This window comes from Trachurus trachurus (assembly GCF_905171665.1).
Source record: "Trachurus trachurus genome assembly, chromosome: 5".
NCBI lineage: Eukaryota > Metazoa > Chordata > Actinopteri > Carangiformes > Carangidae > Trachurus > Trachurus trachurus.
In genome coordinates this window covers 5,674,542-5,697,781 of record NC_139896.1, presented here as the reverse complement: position 1 = coordinate 5,697,781, position 23,240 = coordinate 5,674,542, and the positions used below count along the sequence as shown (strand labels likewise).

The 23,240-nt window shown below is 41.4% G+C and overlaps 1 protein-coding gene across 1 annotated transcript in view; it reads left to right on the top strand.

Annotated features, from left to right (window-relative positions):
• The window catches only part of col7a1 (collagen, type VII, alpha 1), a gene marked incomplete at both ends in the record, with an annotated part of 97,369 nt that overhangs the window by 12,517 nt on the left and 61,612 nt on the right, over nucleotides 1-23,240 (top strand). The window contains 24 exon segments of the mRNA XM_083971225.1: nucleotides 2,688-2,804; nucleotides 4,139-4,285; nucleotides 4,643-4,768; nucleotides 5,317-5,463; nucleotides 6,569-6,691; nucleotides 7,366-7,632; nucleotides 8,486-8,629; nucleotides 8,758-8,889; nucleotides 10,837-10,983; nucleotides 12,098-12,229; nucleotides 12,331-12,480; nucleotides 14,735-14,871; nucleotides 15,538-15,664; nucleotides 16,601-16,744; nucleotides 17,618-17,776; nucleotides 17,779-17,790; nucleotides 19,178-19,212; nucleotides 19,316-19,342; nucleotides 19,429-19,473; nucleotides 19,586-19,705; nucleotides 21,707-21,778; nucleotides 22,549-22,584; nucleotides 22,928-22,981; nucleotides 23,112-23,183. Coding sequence (XP_083827351.1) covers nucleotides 2,688-2,804; nucleotides 4,139-4,285; nucleotides 4,643-4,768; nucleotides 5,317-5,463; nucleotides 6,569-6,691; nucleotides 7,366-7,632; nucleotides 8,486-8,629; nucleotides 8,758-8,889; nucleotides 10,837-10,983; nucleotides 12,098-12,229; nucleotides 12,331-12,480; nucleotides 14,735-14,871; nucleotides 15,538-15,664; nucleotides 16,601-16,744; nucleotides 17,618-17,776; nucleotides 17,779-17,790; nucleotides 19,178-19,212; nucleotides 19,316-19,342; nucleotides 19,429-19,473; nucleotides 19,586-19,705; nucleotides 21,707-21,778; nucleotides 22,549-22,584; nucleotides 22,928-22,981; nucleotides 23,112-23,183 — 2,672 coding nt within the window.

Sequence of the window (23,240 nt, the reverse complement as noted above, 5' to 3'; positions counted from 1 at the left end):
TAGTTTACTATCTACACCCTGTACTTACTTCTTTGGACAGTTAATGTCTCAGACGAATCCTGTCTTGTGAACTTACTGGAACTAATGATCTCAACAGTCGCCAATGTCTTCTTCTTTTTTGGACGCCACTGTCGCCCGTCAACACATCTACCGACTTGTTCTGTTTGTAATTCCAATTATCAATATTGTATGCTTTACTGCACTTTTTTTTTTTAAAGGTATTAAAGGGATAGTTCAACATTTTGGCAAATTGGCCGATTGCCATAATCCCTATAGTCATAGCAGTAGGTTCGTTTCCTTTAATTGTCGGTGCAAGCTGTTTTTAGAACGGCAGAGCAGAGCCGCAAGCTGCTCAGAGCTACGCTACGGAGGCTCATGGGATTTCTTGGTTTCCCTCATCAAACTCATCAAATACACAATCCAACAACTCCAAAACGCTCTGGTGGACAAGTTGTGACCTGCACATTCACCACGCTATGAGATAATAACACAGCGTTACCAGACAGAGTTGTTTTAGAGGTAAATTCGTGCAAGTTTTTCAGCAAGCAGTCTCTGTATTTACCTCTATGTTGAATTATCCCTTTAAATATGATATATTATATACATATTATATTCCACTACGTAGCCCAGACAGCGATCATTTAGGGAGGGAAGTGTCCAAACTGTCCATCATTCCACACTCAACTGAAGACCGTTATGAATGAACGAACCATCCAGGTTCTTACAGTTCACTGTGTTCTGACTTTTGTTTGAACGCACTTACACACTCAACAATAGTTAAGTGTAAGTTCGAATTGAGACACAGCATCTTTATCTAGGTTCCTTTGTACGCCTTTTAAATAAGAAACAGCAGTGAAAAAGGCTTTCTCTTTAGCGGTTTGTTCCTGCTGTGTCCTGCCCTGCGTAGCGACAGGAAGTGGAGGGAAACAGAAAGCAGAGATGGAGAAGTTTGGTCGACTTTCGTCTCTCTGCTGTTTGTCTCTTCTGAAAAAAAACAACAACACATGTTACCGTTTATTTCTGTTTAGGGAACATTTCTAGCACACCTACACACTCATTATACACACACAGCATCTGTCTCTCGTGAGTAATACCCATATGGTGTCACTTCTGTCGGGCCAGTGTTGTTTGAATGAAGGCTGAGTCACTGCAGAGCCACTGGTGCTGAGCAGAGAGCGCTGGGAACTGGAGGATGAAAACCCTTTGTGCGCCTCAGTCAGTCCCGCTGTCGGAGGACTCAGATGTATACTCTTGCTCCTCAGACTGTAAATCACTCGGCTTCAGCTTCAGCTCTCATGTTTGTTCCTGTGTAAACCAGGAGAACTTTGTTGCGTCTGTGGTTTGTGTTTTCAGTGTCTGTCGTCTCATATTAGGAAATGTTTTTATGCCTCCGCTCCGGTGATGACGTGCTTTTCGTTTGTCTCCATCTGTCCCCACATCTGTCTGTACATCTGCGTGTGTTATTCTTGTCATGAATGGATTTCCTCAAATGTGGTGCAAATATTCTCTTGGACCGGAAGATGAACTGATCAGATTTTGGTGGGTAGAAGCCAGAGGTCTCATCTATTCTGGACTTGGAGCTCTGCGTGTTTTAAGGCAGCAGTCAACTCTCTCTCCACCTCTTTGCCCATTTTGGGATCTGGCTAATCACAGTTATTTGGAGTCAGGAGCTGCCAGTGTGATACCAGCGTTTCTGCTATGGAAAATACTTGACATTCACTGCTAAGTGGTTTATTAACTGAGGATGAAAGGGTTCAAAATGGGATGTCCGGCGGTTACTTAAACAGTGTTCAGTGTTTTGAGACTCTTGACTTTACATTTTTTACTCCTCTCTCTGCTGTATTACTATTTCTCTGCCAAAGAAACACTCTGTTGAAGCACACAGACTGTAACTTATGAAGAAAGTTATTTGATCAAAAAGTTTTCTGAAACTTCACATTTGGACGCTCTCTAAATGTGAAGTTCAATTGAAATCTTTTTGGACTGCATTTAATTCTTAGACTTGTTTTTCTTCCCTATTCTGCTATGAGTTTCTATATGTATGCTTCATTTATTTCCTTTTGCTTATTATTTATTTATTTATTTGTATTCTTTTTCTTCCTAGTTTAGTTTGGTGTGTTTGGTGTTTGTCATTAATGCATGACCCATTTGGTTTGCTTGGTTCAGGATAATTGTCTTATATTTGAAGAAATAACGATTGATTGTGTAGAAATCAATTACAAGGACTTTGTGGAGTAAAATTCTGGCCTTTCCCAAAAAATTCAAAGCATGAAAAGCATGTGTAATCTTTTGCCTTTATAAAAAACATGACATAACTATGAAATTGGCCATTATTTCTAGGCTATTTCTTGACATTACTACGCACTAAACGGCGTATAAATTAAATTGTTACTGAATATAGAAGTGAGGATCAATCAACAGCCAATAACCAGTCAGTTTCAGTTTATTATTCAGTTAGACTTGAAAATGTAAACCTATCCATTATAAGGATTTTGGGCAGGTTTTTGCTTATGATGTAAAAGTGATAGGAGTTAAAGTCTCAGGGTGGATTCAGACCTGGGCTGCTGCAGTATGGATTAAGTGCATTAAGCCTCAGGTGAGCCACCTCAGGTGAACCTATGACAGCAGAGCTCCTCTCATGACATATTACATAATCATACATGTTACATAATGTGTGTTCTCCACAGAGCGTCAGGAGCAGCAGGTCCTCAGAGCAGCTACCACCGGCCCCTCCTCCATCCGCCTCACCTGGAGGTTGATCCAGTCGTCTCAGGGCTATCGGCTGGAGTGGAGAGAGGGAGAAGGTCAGATCACTCACACTCACACGTTCACATACTGGATTAAAATGTACCGTAACTCCTCCTCCAATAGCTGCAGCCCAGGCTGTTATTTACTTTACCTGCTGAACTGACCCGTCTTCTATCAGAGACAGGCGTCTACTTGGGACAGGCTTTTATTTAATTTAGAACAAAGAGTAAACTCCTCTCCACTGGTTCTGGTTTTCTGCAAAAACTCAAAATCTTTCCAAGAATATTTGTCTTATTTCTTGTCAAAATGTCTAATTTCTAGTCAAAACTAAACTCTTTTCACTTAAAATAAGATTCATCACCTAAAAAATGAACTTGTTTTTAGATCATTTTAATTTGTTTCAAACGTATTTCCACTTGAAATAAGTAGAAAAATCTGCCAGTGAAAGCAAATTTTTTGTGCTTGTAATAAGAAAGAAAAACTTGCTCCACTATCAGATTTTTCTACTTATTCCAAGTAAAATATCTGCTTGAAAGAAGTAAAAAGTGTCTAAAAACAAGCTACTTGTTAATGTGATGAGTCTTATTTTAAGTATAATGAGATTTGTTTTGACTAGAAATTACATTTCGACTAGAAATAAGACAAATATTCTTGGTAAGATTTTGAGTTTTTGCAGTGTGTTCCTTCTAATTGAGATTTGGCTTTTATTGACTCAGACCAGGAGCCAGACCCGGTCCAGTACGGGAGACCAGAGTCTGTCTGAGACTCTGAGGCTTTTATTTTAGGATTTACAGTATTAAAGGGAGGGACAACGAGGAGTTTTGGAAAAGCGAAGCGTTTTCACACTACATTTTGAGCCTCTGCGCACCGTGAAATTCTTTGACCGGCGCAAGACAGACTCATGTTTTCATTCATCAAGAATTAAAGTCAGAGGTTGGAAGACGATCACATACCGTCGTAGTTCCGACCATAAACGGCGATTCAGCTGCGTTATTCTCATGACTCGCCACAAAACCGAAAGTAAAGAAACGCTGGTCGGCTCGCCCAGCATTTCTGCCACCACTAATAATAACAAAATAACGATAGAGACAAAACAATATATTTATCGAAAATGGGCCCATTAACAAGTGTGGGTAGCGTAGATTCATCCACATTAATATGAGACTTTTTTATTGTCGCGGAATTTTTCGTTCTGCCGATGGAGAAACTCCTCGTTTAGTTTAGTTTATTTAAAGTGTAAAATCACCATGGTGCAACATGGTCTCGGTACACTCTCGGTACACTTTACAAAATTACATTTTTTTTCGTTGTCCCTTTAATGCACTCCCACTCACCTGAAGTAAACCTGATGATCCTCCTGGTGTCGGGTCGTTGCTCTGTCTGTTTGCAGGAGGCCGGGTCCAGAGCCTGGCGTTCCCCAGAAGCACCAGCAGCTACGAGTTAACTGGCCTCCGTCCCAACACAGAGTACATCATCACCCTGTACACGCTGTACGAAGGTCGGGAGGAGGCCACACCTGTGTCCACCACATCCAGAGGTCGGTGACTCAGCCAGAGGGAACTCTAAAGTCTGACTTCATTCAGGCCGATTTATGGCTCATAAATGAAACGCTGTGCTAAATTACATCCGTAGTCCCCAAAACAATACAACAAATTAACATAAAAAGTCCAAAAAGACAGAGGACCAGTAGATAACAGGAAAAGTACATTTACATAGTTACAGGGTTAGACATGATTCTTTGAATTGTAAAAAAAAAAAAAAAAAAAATCTATACAGTTGTGCTTGACATGATTCGTTGAATTATACAAAAATATACAGTATATCTATACAGTTTATACGTACAGATTTCTGTTCCTAAATGTTTCCTGACTGTCTGTGCCCTGTGGTGCTGCAGAGGGGCAGCCAGTGGGGCGAGTGTCCAACCTGAGTGTGGTGGAGTCTCTGGGCAGCACCGTCAGACTGGGATGGATCGGTGTCGCTGGGGCAACGCAATACCGCATCATTATCCAGAACACAGACGGTACAGTAGCTGCTCCATCACTTCTGTTCTCATCTTAACCTCTGTTTCAGAGTAGAAACATGACCGTTGAACATCTGCTTCATGTCACATCAGTCCTTTTTTTCTTGTCTTTTCTGTCCGGGTAATATGACCCAAAGTGTATTAATGACCACTAGTAGCTTTGTTTATAAAATTTCTTGCCGCACCAGAATTGTTTATTGTATTTTATTTTTTTATTTCTATCATCATTGTTATTATTCTTTATTTATTTTTTGTCATTTTTCCATTTATCCTATTCTTTTTTTTTTCTCACAGTATAATTATACGTTAAAGTTACCTTATTATTTATTCTTATTATCATGAAGTTACTTATTTTGTCATTCATCTGTCTATTTCATTGTACATTAAAGTTATCTTATTTTCTGTGCATCTGCTCTGGTGCTGCTCCCTTTTTTTCCCCCTTTTTTGTGAGTATTGTCTATTGTCTATTGTGCCTTGTATTATTCACATATGTTTTTCCAAATTTTTGAGCAATAAAATAAAATCTTGATCGAAAAATGTCACGTCAGCTGGAACAGAGGAGACTCGGACAATCCCCGGAAACCAGACGACTCTTGACCTCAGAGACCTGACAGTGGGCGTGTCTTATGTCGTCAGCGTGACGGCGCTGGTGGGAGAGAACGAAGGAGATCCGGTTACTGTGACCATCAAACCAGGTGAGTCTTTGTGCTGCTGCACCTGTGTGTTCTCATTTATCTGTGAGTTTCAGCACCTGCAATCTGATCTGACCCCCAGTTTCCACCGACTCTGTTGTGAACGTTGGATCAATTCACTCTCATTCAGTTCAATCAGAGCATTTCCACATCAATTAGATCCCCCCCCCTCCCCCCCCCCCACAGGAAGTCAAACGCACAGAGCATCCAGTAAATTTCAAAATAAAACACAACGACAAACTTTCCGATCGTTAGTCATCACTTTGTCAACATTAGTTTCAACCGCTGGCACAAGCAACAACTCATCAATCGAGGTGATCGAGCATTTTCTGTGGAATAAGCTACCATTAGAAATAAAAATGTCTACCTACCCTACCTACTTTTAAATCACGTCTTAAAACGTACCTTTATTCTTCGGCTTTTAACTCAGCATGAGATTTGTGTGATCTCTGTTCTTGTTTGTCTTTGTAGTCTCATTTTATTGTATTTTAATCAGTTTGTTCTTCTATGTCTCTTTCTTATTTTTTATTTATTTATTCCTTTTTGTTCTCTTTTGAATTACTGTTTATCTTTATTTTTAGTTTTTCTTCTTTCATTTTGTGCTCTGTGTCCTGTATGTAAATCACTGTGCACCACTTTTATGTTTTGGAAATGTGCTATACAGTATAAATAAAGTGGAGAAGGGGATTGGATCAATCAGTCAAAGCTCACAGGATGTCATGGATGAAAAAAATATTAATCATGGAAGTGGAAAACCACCATATTTTATGACACAACACACAAGAACACAAACAGAAAGTTAAAAACAATCAACTCAGAAAGACAAAAGGATCTGTTGTTTCACCACCATAGTCTGTAGTTCTGCAGCTGCTCTGAGTTTGGGGTTAAATGCTGTTCAACAGTGTATGTTCTTCAGTGTTTCCTACCGATCTGATTGAAGCCAACACCGTTCAACACACAGGGCTAAATATCTGCACGTGGACGGGTTTCTGGCTGTTTCTGCGTCTCGTTGTTTCCCCAGAAGTGAAACACTGAGACTCCTCAACACTCCTGCTGTTGTAGAAAGATTCAAAACATTGACATTTAGTTGTGTTCCTTTTCGTTTCAGAGCAAAGTGCCGGACGAGTGACGAACCTCAGGGTGACAAACGCAAACAGTCGGAGACTTCGAATCGCCTGGTCAGGAGTGACGGGGGCGACGGGGTACAGGGTCACCTGGAGACAGGGAAACAGTGAGTGTGATGGCTTTATCATTATTTATTTAGTGCGTTCATACTAGTGATTGTGTTGGATTGGTGTCTCATCTCTTTACCTTTACCTTCTTAACAATACTGCTTGAGTTTGTGCACTAATTCTTATAATATATATTGCAATATACCCAACTACCTCAACGTACTGTGCAATATACACAATTCGCTGTGCTATATACTGTGCATATAATTATCTATTTATTTTTATATTATTGAAAGTGTTTTTATATTGTATGTTATGGTATTGCTTGTTTGCACTGAAGGGGGGGGGGCTCTAATTTCGTTATACAGAGAGTATAATGACAAATAAAGGCATTCTGATTCTAATAGTGCTCTTACTATGGTGAATTTATGAGGTGTATGTATGTGCTATGTTGTGGGATATGTGCAATATGTGTTATATTATGGGATATGTGCAATATGTGCTATGTTATGGGATATGTGCAATGCTGTTATGTCTTGTGTTTGCTGGGTATGGCTGAGGTGTATTGTTTTTTGTCATTGTGGCCATCAAGGCATTTATGACGCAGCTACAGTGTCCAAGACAAATCTCCCTGAACGAGACAATAAAGTTTATCGTATCGTATCTCTGTTTCTGGCTGGTAGTCGGTGTTTTATGGTCACGGCGTCATCCTTCCTCGTGTTCTCCATCACAGGTGCTGAACAGTCCCGTTCTCTGGGGCCCGAGGCCACCGCCTACACCATCGACGGCCTGCAGCCGGACGAGGCGCTGGTCATCGGCGTCGCGGCCGTTGTCGGTCAGCGCGTCGGAGAAGTGGTGACTCTGTCGGCTCGGACTAATCCCCACGGCGGATCGGTATCAGGACTCCGCATCATCGATGTCACAGCTCAGAGGATACGCATCACGTGGTCGCCTTCCCCGAGGGCGACGGGCTACAGGATCATCTGGCGTCAGGAGAACGGTGAGCAGTGATCAGCTTTAAATCCTGAGAAAACTTTGAAAGACAAACGATGCAGCCAAACATGGCGACTGTCTCTCCTCTGGCCTCATGTCTCTGGCTTAATTTTCTTTTCTTTTTTTTCTATCAGGGAGAAACATACAAAATCATTGCAGCACAATTACACACACGAAACAAAACAAAAAAAAACATGCACTTGCATAAACATATATTCATCTATTACTCTCCCTTTCATTTTACCTTGTGTAAAATAGGAACATTTGAACAATGGATGACGTCACACTTACTCATTTTTCCATCAGGATCTATTGACAGCGATTTTCAGTTGTCCCAGTAGGTTAATAGACTGGTACTTAAAGCCACATAATAGAAGTACCGGTACATAAAGCAGTTCAGATCTCCGTGATCTTATAGTATATCTGATCCATCCATCCATCCATCCGATTGTAGTTTCAAAGCGAACGTCAGTCTCTCCATGAAGTAGACTCCCTTGCCAGTCTTCCAGTGTCGGTGCGTTGGCTTGGAGCCACTTCCTTGTTGCAGCTTTCTTCGCTCCAATCAATAATATCTTCATTAGATATTTGTCTGCTTTTGATTGAGTATGCAATGCTATGGTACCAAAATACTTTGTATAGTAATTTGAAATGTGTAGTCCAGAGTAGACAATCACAAATGTCATGCCAGTAAGACAAAAGTTTTGGACAATCCCAGAATAAATGATAATGGTTGACTTTATCTGAACCACACATCCTCCGACAATCTATTTCACTGCCTTGACGTCTTATAAAGAATCTCATCATGTTGTTCCATCCAAACTTGTGGTTAGTTGGCTTCGTTTTCATCTCTCTTGGTGCAGGAGTTGAAACGACTCGTAACGTGGCGGCTGAAGTCTCCTCCTACACCATCGATGGGCTGCAGGCCGACTCGGCGTACAGCGTGCTGGTTTCTACGCTGAGCGGCTCGAGAGAGGGAAGTCCCACCACCCTCAATATCAGAACAGGTGCTGGCTGCACTGAAACACTCAAATCAAATCCACATCACCGCTGTTGTTCATGTTGTCTTTATTTGGAGAATCCTGACAGTGAGTGGAAATTAAATCTAATAAATGTGTCTCGTCCTGACCGACAGAATCGGATCAGTCTGTGGTTGGAACCGTGACGTCGCTGCAGGTCCAGGAGACGCGAGGAGAGGTGGTCCGGGTCACCTGGGTCGGCGTGCAGGGAGCGACGGCTTATCGCGTTTCCTGGAAGAGGACAGATGGTGCGTTTGTTGTGATCTCACAGTTTTTTTTTTTTTTTGTGATTAACATTTTTTTTCTGGTTACCAACATCAACCACTGTGCTCCTTCATGTACAGCTATTACAGCTACACAGCCTGCATCAATGTAGACGAAAAACAAAATAACTATAACAAAATTACTAATAATAATAATAATAATAATAATAGTTTATTTGTATAGCACCTTTCATGCACAAAGTGCAGCCCAAAGTGCTTTAGAGGTTAAAAGAATAGTACAGTAAAAGGCAAATACAGACGAGATACTAACATTAAAACATAGTGCATGCATTTTACAGTTTACAACAACAGTAAGGAAAAAAAAAAGGGAAGTAAAAAGATTAAAAATAAGATAAAATAGATTAAAACAAAAAAACAGAGATAATACCAGTGATTAATTAAAAGCCAGGGTATAAAAATAGGTCTTCAATTGAGTCTTGAAGCACTCTATGGAGGTTGCTTCTCTGATATAAGTGGGTAATCTATTCCAGGCCATTTGGGCATAAAAACAGAATGCTGCTTCGCCGTGCTTTTTGTAGTTCATTTTGGGGATGTTGAGCAGGCCAGCACCAGATGATCTGAGAGTCCGGGTTGGAGTATATTCAGATAAGCAGTCGGAGAGGTAGGAGGGGGCGAGGCCATGTAATGTTTTAAAAACCAGCAAGAGAATTTTAAAATCAATCCTAAAAGCTACAGGCAGCCAGTGGAGAGATGCTAAAACTGGGGTGATGTGTTCTCTCATCCTGGTTTTTGTTAAAACTCTAGCTGCCGCATTTTGTACAAGTTGTAGCTTATCAATACTTTTCTTTGGAAGACCAGTAAAAAGACCATTACAATAATCTAGGCGAGAGAAAACAAATGCACGCATAAATTAGACGCAGAAAATGATTCCAGACAAGGTCAATACAACACAAAGTAATCACTACATTGAAGAGATAATTGGTCAACAAATGAAGAAATAAAAGCAATAATAGCTGAATAAAATGCAAACAAATAAGAAGCACTGTTCTGTATTTACCTACAATAATTTACAACTTGCTTCTCTCCACCATGTAACCCATTTCAGGAACCCTTTAAAAAATGTTACGTATTTGCCCCACTTTGCTTCATATAGATCCAATCTACCCAGTTGTTTATATGACATTTTTTCAAATGCTGCGACTCGTGCCACCTCCACAGCCCACTCTTGAAGAGAGGGCACCCCCTCCGTCTTCCATCCTCTGATCTCACAGTTATTGCACTGTCCCGTCTAAGTAAACAAATAAATTTAATCAGGGTTCCTATGCGTCCTGGAAAACCTGGAATAGTCATTTTCCAGTCATGGAAAACACATGGAAAATGAGAGACAAAGTCAAAAGTCCTGGAAAAGCTTGAGTTGTCCTGGAAAATTATTTATCACATCGTGACATCAGCTACCAGAGCTCTGTTTGACTTTTTCAGACCCAATTTGTTTTTCAAAGAAGTGACGAGTGAGAAAACTAGAGACTTGAGTAGACTTGACTAGAGTTGGTGAGTGATTCCTGTGTTGGACCGCGAGCATGAGGGTTTTCTCTGATGAGTGACAGATAAAGGAGCACAGAGCTGGAGTGGGCCTGGTTTTAAAACAAAAACATGTTTTTGTGTTTTTTTATTAATTAGTCAGAATTTCTCAGCATGTCAGAGATTATTGCATAGATGAGTCAGAGCCACAGACTGCACATCTTTGAATCAGACTTCTAGGGCTGAGAGAGAGAGGAAGAAACAGAGAAACAAACTGGAACAAACAACTGAAAATGTCCTGGAAAATGATTTCAAGAAACCTGTTCAATCAAAAAAAGAGAATGTATTTCAAAGCATGTCCTTTCGGCAAATTTCCACTAACATGTGCATTAATGACACAGAAGATTTCTGCAGTAATGTGTTACGTGTCCATGTGTCCATGTGCTGCTTTAGGTGGAGAAGAAAGAAGTCAGGTGGTTGGGGGAGACGTGACGGCGGTGGATCTGGACCGGCTGGACCCTGGAGCTCAGTACGAGGTGCAGGTCATGGCTTTAGTTCAGAACAGAGAAGGAAGCCCGGTGTCAGTCAGAGTCACCACACGTGAGTCCTTCTCTCCATATTCAGAGTGTTTTTTAAAAAACATGTTGTCTGGATAAATGAAACTCAGACAAACTAAGACTTCAAATGATCTTTAATTTTTTTTTATTATTTTAGAAAACCTCATTTAAAGGAGAATTCCGGTCATTTTTTACCTCTAAATCGTTGTCCTGATGGAGCAAAAATTGTGACTAAAATTGATGCAGGCAAACCAGAGTTACACCATGGCTACCCGGCGCTAGGGATAGCGACAACGCTAACCTATGGGGGCAATTCTTTCAACCACAACAAACACTCAAAAAACAATCAAATATCTATGGTACATGACTGGAATCCTTAGAGACACCACTGAACTCATATAGTTACAGTATAAACAGTATAAACTTTGTGTTTTTGCATGTTATCACTCACCTCTGATAGCCGAACTCTGAAACATCCTGGAAAGACATTACTATCCCATCACAGAGCGCCTGCTCTCCCCGCCGCAGAAACAAACACATTTTCCTTGTTGTGATGATTTCTTTACAAAAATAAACGGTCAGAGATATTCTGGACATTACCACTGCACTGCTCCATTTATCCGTTTATTTTTGTAAAGAAATCATCACGACAAGGAAAAAGTGTTAGTTTCTGTGGCGGAGAGAGCAGGCGCTCTGTGATGGGATAGTAATGTCTTTCCAGGATGTTTCAGAGTTCAGCTATCTGAGGTGAGTGACAACATGCAAAAACACAAAGTTTATACTGTTTATACTGTACACTATATGAGTTCAGTGGTGTCTCGTAAGGATTCACCATAGATATTTGATTGTTTTCTGAGTGTTTGTTGTGGTTGAAAGAATTGCCCCCATAGGTTAGCGTTGTCGCTATCCCTAGCGCCGGGTAGCCATGGTGTAACTCCGGTTTGCCTGCATCAATTTTAGTCACGTTTTTTGTTCCCCCCAACACTGGGTGACCATCAGGACAACGATTTATGGGTCAAAAATGACCGGAATTCTCCTTTAAAGTCTAGTTCATACAAAGTCTGCTTTCATGGCATGACAGATCAGATGTCAAAATGAGCACATCTCTGTGTATGTGTTGAGTGATTTACTGTGTGTGTGTGTGTGTGTGTGTGCAGCTGGTGCTCCTGCTCCCTCGCTGCCGACCACAACCTTACGAGTGGCCGAGGTTACCCAGACCTCTGCTCGGTTGGACTGGATTCCTCTTCCCGGCGCCACAGGATACGTCCTTCGCTGGAGAGACGAGACAGGTGAAACTTTGTGTGAAGTGTGAACAGACTTTGTTGTTTTATAGATTTTTTTGTATTCCTGCTACTACAGTCGTGTCATTCTACCTGCTGTCCTGTCTCAGATGTTGGCCGAGACCTGTCCGTCCCGCTGCCCGCCACCTCCACCTCCTACCAGGTGACCGGGCTGCGTCTGGGCCGGCGGTATCGCTTCAGCGTGCAGCCGACCTTTCAGAGCGGACTGGGAGCAGAGAGCTCTGTTGAGGAACGCACCGGTAACATACACACAGACACCAAAAACATGCATCACATCACTTCTTCTTTTGTTTTTTCCAAAATATTTTTATTGAAAAGAAACAATATCATACTTTCAATCATAACAATACGATTTACCTTTATTTTTTTTAAATACATGCAGTCCATGCATACATACACATGCATACATACACAATCACATACAGTACCTATATACAAACGAAAATGACCAAAAAACAAAACAAAGAAAAACACTCTAAGAATGTAGGAGAAAATAATTAGATTAAATTACTAAGTACAACGTAATGAACAATGAGCTATGAACCACTCAGCTCATCATTAATTTAATGAAATTTAATGAAAATACATCTGATACAGGATATATCCTCTACATTAGACTCAAAAATAATGACAACATACAGAAAATAAACTCAAATATACCATTAGAAACTTCAATAACCCATACATAATATCACTTAAGTACATGCTGTATATCAGAATACTCTATTTTATACCTCAAAGAATACACTACTGTAGAGGGTATGCACATGACGTCACGGTACACGGAAGTCGCTGTGGAACGTCCACTGAGTGGCAAAAAGACGAGTGGCAGAGCCGCTAAAGTTTAAAAACGAGCAAGTAACGAACCGATTTTCTCCGAGCTGATACAAGTCTGACATGTCTAGCTTTGTCAGCATGTAAAGCAGCAGCATGACCTAACAGAGCTGCTAGAAATCTTGAGGATACGTCTCACTTTGACCGAGTTACATTCAACAACCTGTTCTCAATGACGGAAAGTAAATTCACTGGAGCGGTTATTTTTTTCGATCGATCAGCTGTGTTTACAGTTTCAGGTGTCGTAGTTATGATGTTTAGACAGATAAATTAGTCCTCTAACACATCCTACAGTTTGACTGGTCAAAGTTTTTCAGAATAAAAGCAGCGCGCAGGTTTAAGCGTCGGGAGTCACTGTCAGGGCGACAGTAACAGCTGTAATCTCGTCCCTCTGCACAGTAACAGCAGCCTGTCAGTCACTCTGCAGGTACCGCGGTCACACTCTGTGTTACAGGAAGTGTCCGTGCAGCAGACGGTTTTGGGGAGCTGGTTGTCGATTCCTTTTGACATAAATTTGTTTTGATATAAGATATTTTATCCAGTTTATGAGTCCACCACTATCCGCCAGCATGTTGAGGGACGCTTGTTTTGCCACTCAGTCCGATCGAACGGGGCGTTGCCGAGGGCAACGTGACGTAAACGCATACCCTCTATATACTACTGCTTATTTATGCATGATTAGGGTACAACAATAACAGGCACACATTCACCTCTAAGTTTGTGAAATAAGAAATAAAGGGTTGCTGCCATTTGTGGACAAATGGATCCGTACATCCTTTCAACGTTTATTCTATTTCCTCAGGGTTTAGAAAGAGCCACTCGGAGATAGAGGGATATTTAAGTCAAGTTAAGTTAAAGATACTTTAAATAATCCCTTGCAGGAAATTATGTTGTTACCAGGGTTCCTACACATTTGAAATTTCCGAATTCCATACTTTTTCCAGACCCTAATCTCCAGACTTCTCGGTAAAAAATTCAAATAATTTGTGATATTTAAGTAAATAGATGTGAATAACATTAAAAAAAGCATGCAATTTATCTTGTTTTCATTCTGAATGTGTATGCCATTATGCAACCAAATAATTTGTAGCTAAGTACAATAGCACATACAAAATAGTTAACCCAAATAACTTCAGATAAGACCAAACCAAGATAAGATTAAAAAATAGATGTATATTTCCATACAATAGTTTCCATTTTCCATACTTTTCCAGACCTGGAAATGTATAAAATCAAATTCCATACTTTTCCATACTTTCCATACTTGAGTAGGAACCCTGTGTTACAGCAGCAGCAACAAACACAAGACCACATACACGCAACATACACAGAAAACACAAACACAAACATATTGCACGACTCATTAAAAACACGAATAAACAGATAAAAGTACTGTAAAAAAAGTACTGTCTAGAATAAAGATTAAAAAAGGACCATTCCGCAGACTTCCAATGCAACAGTAAGGAACGTCTTGCTAGTGAGGACGTGGAAGCTACGTTTAACATCCTTTTGTGTAGAGTTAAGTGCAAGTGCAGGGTCAGGATTTACGAATATACAGTATCATCAGAGGGCAAGGCTGCAGATTTACGTGATAGTAAACTGCAACAGTGGACGTGATGGTAAACTAAACCCTGAGTCAGTGTTGTTCTCTGTCCACAGTGTGTGTCGACGGTCGGCTCGACGTGGTGTTTCTGGTGCCAGCGTCCACTGATCGGATCAGCATGGCCAGGCCTCTGCGTGAACTCCTCACTAGTGCAGCGGGGTCGCTCAGCACCGTCGGACCCCGCGACTCTCAGGTACTGTACTCGTCTCCACAAATCAGTCTGGAAGCAGGAGGAGAAGAGAGAGGTAAAAAGGCTGATCGCTGTTTCTGACGACATCTTGACTGATCCAACCTACAGTACAGCCGTTACGCACATTACAAAAAAAGAGCAATAAGTGTCGTCAATAAAACTGGATATCTTGAGCATACAAACAAACTTCAAATTCACCGGCACTGGTTAAACACAAGACTGCACAAATCATGTACAAAGCAAGATATAGGCTAACCTATTTCCGGGTGATGTACAAAATATGTTTATGGAAAGGCAGGGTGGGTTTAATTTGAGACAGGAATTTAATTGTAGGAGAATTAATGTTAGAACAAAGTGTGTGGGGTGGAACTGTGGAGAAGGAGCTCAAAAACAGCACAAACATAAAACAGTTTAAACAATTATACAAGAACATGTTTCCTAAAGATTATGAGGATGAGGAAAAGTAGGTTGCTGAGTAGAATATTATTTTGACGACATAGGGAGGTGTTTTGAAAAGCTCGGCTTCCTCCTGCCCCTTTTCGATCATACGTTGCTTACTGATTTGAATATTTTTTTGGGACACTAAAACATGTGTTATTTATTTTATATGTCTTTTCTTTCCTCTTTTTTAATATGTTTGAAATAAAGACTGGGTTTCACCTGTTGTAGGTGGGAGTGGTGGTGTACGGTTACAGACCCAAAACCTGGTTCCTGCTCAATCGCCATGGCAGATCAGACACCCTGGTCCAAGAGATCCAGTCCACTCCTTTTGATGAAAGCCCGGGGAACAACATCGGTCAGTGTGTTTCTACATCTTTTACAGTTTTTTCTCAATTGCTAAAACACTAAACCCTGTTGTCTGAACCAAATGCTCAGTTGCCTGAACCCACTGATTGAACCAGTCACTCTTTTGGCAAAACCATCAGCACATTTCACCTGTTTAGACACAACTTGCCTACAAAAACATTTTCATTGTGATGCACCTGTGTTGCATAATGCTGAGCACAGGAGGCAAAAGTCAAACACAATTAAAGCACAAGTTTCACCGGTTGAACACAACAACTCAAAATTGATGATGTGACACATACTGTATAAGCCAGTTCAGGATGAAGTCCTGTGGCCTGACCCAGTACGGAGAAATGATGCTGTGGCTGAGTTGTGCACTTCTCATTTCTATATTTTTGTACTTTATGGCTTACTGTATACAAGTCCTAAATGCATAAGATTTCTGTTTGTTTTTGTACTGTACAAGTGCTACGTGTAAATGCACAGAATTTCTGTTTTTTGTACTTTTTTTTGTACAAGTGCTAAATGCACAAGTTTTTTTGTTTTGCAACATGCATTTAGCCTACAATGAACAATTAACATTTATTTCTACAGCTTCATGTCCTGAGCATTGTGTTTTCTATTTGTCTATGTAGTGTTTAGTGACTGCTCAGTAGTGTTTTTAATTTTGATTGACTCAGGGCACGATTTGACAACATAGTTCAGTTTTGAGCATAGATTAAACTGTTTTGAGGTGAAAGTTTGGTTTTGCAAGAAGAGTCTGAGGTTTTGTGAATGTATAGCTTGAAAATTGGGGTTTGGGTTCGCAGTTTAGAGAAAAGGAGAGCAGCTTTCGAGAAATGTGTCTTTAGCAATCGAGAAAAACTGTAAAGAGATTTCCCTCCTGTGTGAATGCTGCTGTTTGATGTGAGTGAACATCCATAACACAGTTTGTCTCCCTCTGCAGGCGAGGCGGTGACCTTCACCAGACAGTACCATCTGACGCCCTCAGCCGGACGCAGACCCAGAGTCCCCGGTGCCGTCGTCATCATCGCTGACAGGCGCTCGGCTGACAACCTCACTCTGGCAGCCAGCAGCCTCAAAGCTTCAGGTGTTTACTGTCAAGATGTCACCACTGCAGTGTGTGCACATTGAATAATTAAACAGTGACAGATCCACCCACTCTGGAAGTTAAACAACCTGGAAAAAAAAAAAAAATAACTTCAACCACACAGTGTCATCATCCAGAAGTTTGTCCTCTCCCGGTCCAAACAGTTCATCAAGTGGAAGATGAAATAATATCCAAAAGACATAAAGTTACAGATGACATTATTTTTTAAATCTTTTATCTATAAGCATTCTTGCTTCTTTGGGGTTCTTTGCATGTACATCTGTTTGTAAACTATTCTTGTTCATATTTTAGGGTTAGGGTTTTAGTACATGAATAAAACATCTTGAATCTTTTCCATGTTCAAACTGCCAGAAAAGGAAAATGTCCCTCAGCAAAGGTCTGGGCCCCCTGCATAGTTAGTAGATAGTACCCCCCCCCCCCCCCCCCCCCCCCCCCCCCCCACACACACACCTTTGTAAACTATCAGAGTGTGTAAATAGTAAATATCTTGTCTGATACCTTGGTCAAAGTTCTCTGAGAGCTCAAGTCTCCTGGGTTTCCCATTCTTTTGCAGGCTGCTGCTTTGTTTCCCCTTTTCACTCTGAAACTGTAGAAAACTAAAATAATACACTGATATTGATGAAAATATTGAAAAAAGAGTGTTTCATGTTTAACTTTATGTCTTTTGGAGATCATTTCATCTTCCACTTGATGAATTGTTCACATTAACAGACATTTGGACCAAACATTTGCATGAAGACACTATACGTATGTGAGCAGCGACAGGTGCCCTAGTCTGTATGATCTATATAAGATGTGTGTGTCCAGTGAGACTGACCTCTTGGTGTGTGTCTGTGTGTGTGTGTGTGTCAGGAGTCACAGTGTTGGCAGTGGGTGTCGACCAGGCGGATACGGAGGAGCTCCGTCGTGCCGTTACCGACGGCAGCACCCAGAACATCCTGTACACCCGCAGCGCCGCTCAGCTGGACTCTCTGCACACCGACCTGGCTGGCCTTCTCTGTGGAATCGCCAGAATACCACCACCAGTGAGCGGAAACATCTCCTTCCTAATCCTGCTTTCAGGTTACAGCCAGGCTTAGAGTAAAGTTAAAGGAGAATTCCGGTTATTTTTGACCCCTAAATCGTTGTCCTGATGGTCACCCAGTGTTGGGGGGGAGCAAAAAACGTGACTAAAATTGATGCAGGCAAACCAGAGTTACACCATGGCTACCCGGCCCTAGGGATAGTGACAACGCTAACCTATGGGGGCAATTCTTTCATCCACAACAAACACTCAAAAAACAATCAAATATCTATGGTACATGACTGGAATCCTTAGAGACACCACTGAACTCATATAGTGTACACAGTATAAACAGTATAAACTTTGTGTTTTTGCATGTAGTCACTCACCTCACAGGGTATCCGCGGATCCTTAAAAAGTCTTAAATTCATGTATCTAAAATTAAGGCCTTACAAAGTATTTAATTTATTAGAAAATTCTAAGATGGTCTTAAATACAGTACTCAATGGTCTTAAATTCATGGATTAAAGTTCAGAGGTCCAGATCCCTAGATTTAAAATATGACATTTGTTTTTGCTGTCTTGTCCACTGAGTTCAGTTTAAGTTTCATTCACTCCAGCCATTCTTGCCTTATTGCCTTACAATGATAGGAACCTCAGTCAGTACTCAATGTGCTTTTTTTTTTTTATCTGAAACAAATGATCCCTTCATGTTCTTCTCAGAGTACATTTATGTGTTAATATCACAAATTTTTGGGGACTTTTTCACCCCTTCTGAGTTTGCAGGTATACAGTATGCATCTTCAGGTATACAGGTGCATCTCAATAAATTTGAATATATATTTATATATATATATATATTCTAATAATTTACTGAGATGCACCAGAATAACACGGAAAAGTCTATTTCCAGTAGTTCAAGTCAAAAAGCCCCCACCAAGTATTGAGAGCATATAGATGGACAAACTTATCAGAAAGCAAACATTTCCATATTAAAAATGCTTTTTTAAATTGGTCTTTTTTTTCTATACATTTTGTCTACATTTATTCCAATTCATTGAGATGCACCTGTATGCCCTCCTACAGGGGTTTGGTCACCGTTGGTCAGCCTTCTGGTACTCATTTCAATACTTAGAACTGCTCATTTTTCCATTGTCCTTGAGTAAAAGTTGTGTGAGTGATTTCAGTGTCAGTCACGCGCAGACTCCTTCCTTTCTTCCTTGGTGCTTTTTCTAGTTTTGTATTGATTATCAGCTTGAAACATTGGAAAAACAAATGCAAATGCACCCTTGTTAGCTAAAAAGCTAGTTTACACAAGTGTACAAGTTTATAACACCAGTTAAATTACTGTAATGACAAATGATGATAAAACACAAATTCTCATTTAATGTTTCTGTCTTTCGTAGGTAGTTCCAGGTCCAGATCAGTGTGTTCAGTGCCCACGGGTGAGTTATTCTCTAACTCTACTTTACACACCTTTTCCTTCCTTCCTTTCTTCCTTCCTTCTTATTTCTAAGTGTATTTATTAATCTTTTCTGTTTCTTCTAGGGTGAGAAGGGAGATCGTGGAGTGACGGTACGGTGCAGAAGTTGCTCAGTTTTCTTCTTTGCATTGTATCTTCAGCCGTGTTCTCAGGTGACGCTTTGTGTTTGACTCCGCAGGGCGAGCGAGGCAGAGACGGTACCGAAGGGCGTAAGGGAGAGCCTGTGAGTAAATTACTGCCTCTTTGATGCTTCACCGCTCTGTCTAATTGATATTTGTGCTACATAATAACAACGTGTCCCCTCGTGTGTGTGTGTGTCTGTGTGTGTGACGTAGGGCCGTGACGGTTTGCCTGGGAGGGAGGGACCCAGAGGACCAGAGGGACGTCAAGGTCTTCCGGGCACGACCGTCCCCGTCGCCCCCGGGGTCGGGGTGAAGGGAGAGAAAGGAGAGAGAGTGAGTGAAGTTCAGCCGTGACATCATCATACACACACACACACACACACATACACACACACTGATCTGGGGCCTATACTACGAAGCAGGTTCAACATACTCAGGGTTTCTTTCAGTTATCCGGCTTCACAAGTTGCATATGAGTTTAAAGGACAATTCCAGGCGAATTCAACTCGGGGCTGTATTTTCCTAACATTTTAGGTCTAAAAGAAGGAATCTGAAGATTTTCAGTTTAATCGCTCCTGTTTAGCGGTAGTTGCGTCTGTCCCCGCATCGCCACGGCAGCAATGAATGGGAGTGGATGTAAGTTCTGCTGTTTAGGCTGTTTCCAGCCCTCAAAGCTGCAATTTTTTTCCACAGACAGCGTCAGATGGAGACTCAAACATGCACCGAGAAGTTTATTTACTTCAAGCAAGCCGACATGTTTGTAAAACTAGATCTATCTAATTCAAAGTCTCCCGGAGTCTCGCGCGAGACCCAGTTGCCGCGCGCGGTGCATTCGGGCACAGTGGGAAAAGCTACCGTTTGTGTCATAAACACAGGAATATCAACTCTTGACTTGCTTCAAGTAAAAAAAACTTTTCGGCGCATGTTTGAGGAGCCACCTGACGCTGTCTGTGGAAAAAAATAAACACTTCAAGCAAGTAAAGAGTTGATATTCCTGTGTTTATGACACAAACGGTAGCTCCCACTGCGCCTGAACACACCGCGCACTGCAACTTCGGGCTCGCGCGAGACTCCGGGAGACTTTGAATTAGATCTAGTTTTACAAACATGTCGGCTTGTTGAAGTAAATAAACTTCTGGGTGCATGTTTGAGTCGCCACCTGACGCTGTCTGTGGAAAAAAATTGCGGCTTTGAGGGATGTAAACAGTCTAAACAGCGGAACTTACATCCACTCCAATTCATTGCTGCCGTGGCGACGCAGGGACAGACGCAACTACCGCAAAACAGGAGCGATTAAACTGAAAATCTTCAGATTCCTTTTTTTAGACCTAAAATGTTAGGAAAATACACCCCCGAGTTGAATTCGCCTGGAATTGTCCTTTAACTGGACAATCGCAATCGCGCTAAGCGGTCACACGACGGTGGTTATCAAGTCGGTAAGTCAACCCAGGGTTTCCCAGAGAGCGTTCACATGAAAGGGCGGAGTTAGCGTCATCTGACCAATCACAGACATGGACAGGTCTGACAGCAGCTGCAGCAGCAGAGCCGAGTGTTTCACTAACGAGGAGCAGACAGTAAAGAATCACAGTCGCTACAGCAAAGAGCAGAAAGTGCTACAGAGAATTACATTACTGACTGTGACAATGCTTAGTTCATGGGATTAAAATTAAATGAAATCACTGCTCAATCATTATGGGATGGCTGATGGCTCTGTAGGAATCACATTATATTCCTCTAAACTGGCCTGTTGCTAACATTTAATTTTGTGGTGTGTGTTTGATGCAGAGAGTTAGGTGTGTGAATATTGCACATACACTAATGTAAAAAAAAACAAAAAAAACTTGATCGTGAGGATCAGACCCCCGTATTTTTAGTTTTTAGATGAACATAAAGATGTGTTTTATGCCTATCTATATCGATCCCTCTGTGTGTGTGTGTGTGTGTGTGTGTGTGTGTGGGGGGGGGGTGTCACAAGTTTTATTGTAAGTTTTCATCGGAGGGACTGACAAACCTCTGTCAGCTGATCGAGCTGTGTCGTGCACTCACTGTCCCACTGCGGTGATGTCATTTTCCAAGAGAATGATTGGTCAGGAGGCGGAGCTTCTCTACCTGATAATCTCAATCTGGAACATAACCTGCTCCGGACCAGGTTAGCCGTTCAGCATAAGTTGCCGCGGAGATTTATCCCGGTAAGAAGTGAACCACCTTCATAGTACGGAAAACCCAGAGTTAACCCTGAAGTTACCTCTCTAAGCTCCAATCCTGCTTCGTAGTACAGGCCCCAGGACAGAGGAAAGTAACACACACACACTAACACACTATGTTTCTGTTTAGGGTTTTCCTGGTATTGATGGAAATCCAGGGTTGCCAGGACGACCAGGTGCCCCAGGAACTGCAGGCGTCCCGGTGAGTTGAGACACCTGAATCCTGGGTTCATGGGTTCATCATGTTGTTGTGTGTGTTCTTTAGTTTATTTTTTTAGTTTATTTTAAAGCCCCTGTACGGAGCTTTTAACTGGATACGCAAAAGTCTCTGGTTTCTGCTGATGTGTCTCTGTTACCTACAACAGCAAATGAGCCCATCAGTGTGAAGATACGCTATTTCTAAGTAGTCTAATTCTATACCTCTGGAAGCCATGGTCGGGTCGGACCACTGACAAAACGATACGAATAGAAAAAAAAAAAAAAAGCAAGTCTTCATGGCAGTGGGAAATGCAGTCTTCATTCCGGCAAAACACCACCGCTTTCAAATCACAGGGGCCGCCAACATCAACACTAAATGAAAAGTCTGTACAGGGGCTTTAACTTTTTTTGCAAAGTCAAAGTGCAAAGTTTTTTATAAAGGAGAAAGGCTGGTTTAAACCAACCGGGTCCATCCAGTCTACACAGGGAGCAGGGGAGTTCCCAGTGTGACATTAAACATGGCATTAAACACCAGTCATAAGGATCAAAAAAATAAATTAAAAAGAAAAAGAAAATAGGAACTGTTCTATACCATTTTCTCATTTACTGTACGTAAAATAAACCATTACTTCTGGGCTTTAGTACCTTATAATCTCAGGGGGAAGGAAGGTCATCATCTCCATTTCATATGTATCTTTTACAGTGGCTGACTGTCCACTCCCTGTTACGTTGTTGTTAGGTTTAACCAAATGTGTTTGTGTGTGTTTCCTCCAGGGTTCACAGGGATTACCTGGAGTCAGAGGAGATCCTGTGAGTAACGTGTTGACCCACTGAGCTGTGAGGTGGATGTCTGAATATGAAGTGACGCCCAGTCCTAACCTTTTTTTTAACTAAAGTAAAGAAGTTGATTTTGCCATTTTGTGCACAGACAAGCTGGGTACAATAGGAACTTTTGTGCAGAGTCCCCCAGGAGTCAGACTGACAGAGTTAAAAGAAAAAAGCCATGGCATAACACATCAATAAATAACAACGATAAATTACATTGAAGTATAAAACACAGATAAAACAGCCAAAATCTATTTTATATGCACAGAAATTTGGTCCATTAAAGTGTAAGTGTGAGTCTCTCTCTCACTTTTCTTTATTATTGTAGGGTGGGCCAGGAACACCAGGGTCACAAGGATCAAAGGGCGATAGAGGTGAAAGGGTGAGTTAAGTTTTAATTCTGATGCATTTCACAAATACTTAATATGGGATTGTTTGTTTGTGGGAGACAAAGGAGCAGGGTGATGTGTAAAGTGTGTGTGTGTGTTTATGGTGCTTCGCTGCTGCTGCAGGGTGAACCAGGCTCAGCTATTTCTGGAGGTCTTCCTGGGAGGAAAGGAGAACCAGGCATCCCAGGAATACCGGTAAGAATCGACCTGGAACAACCACAGCACAGAACATCGCTCTTTCAGGATTAATGT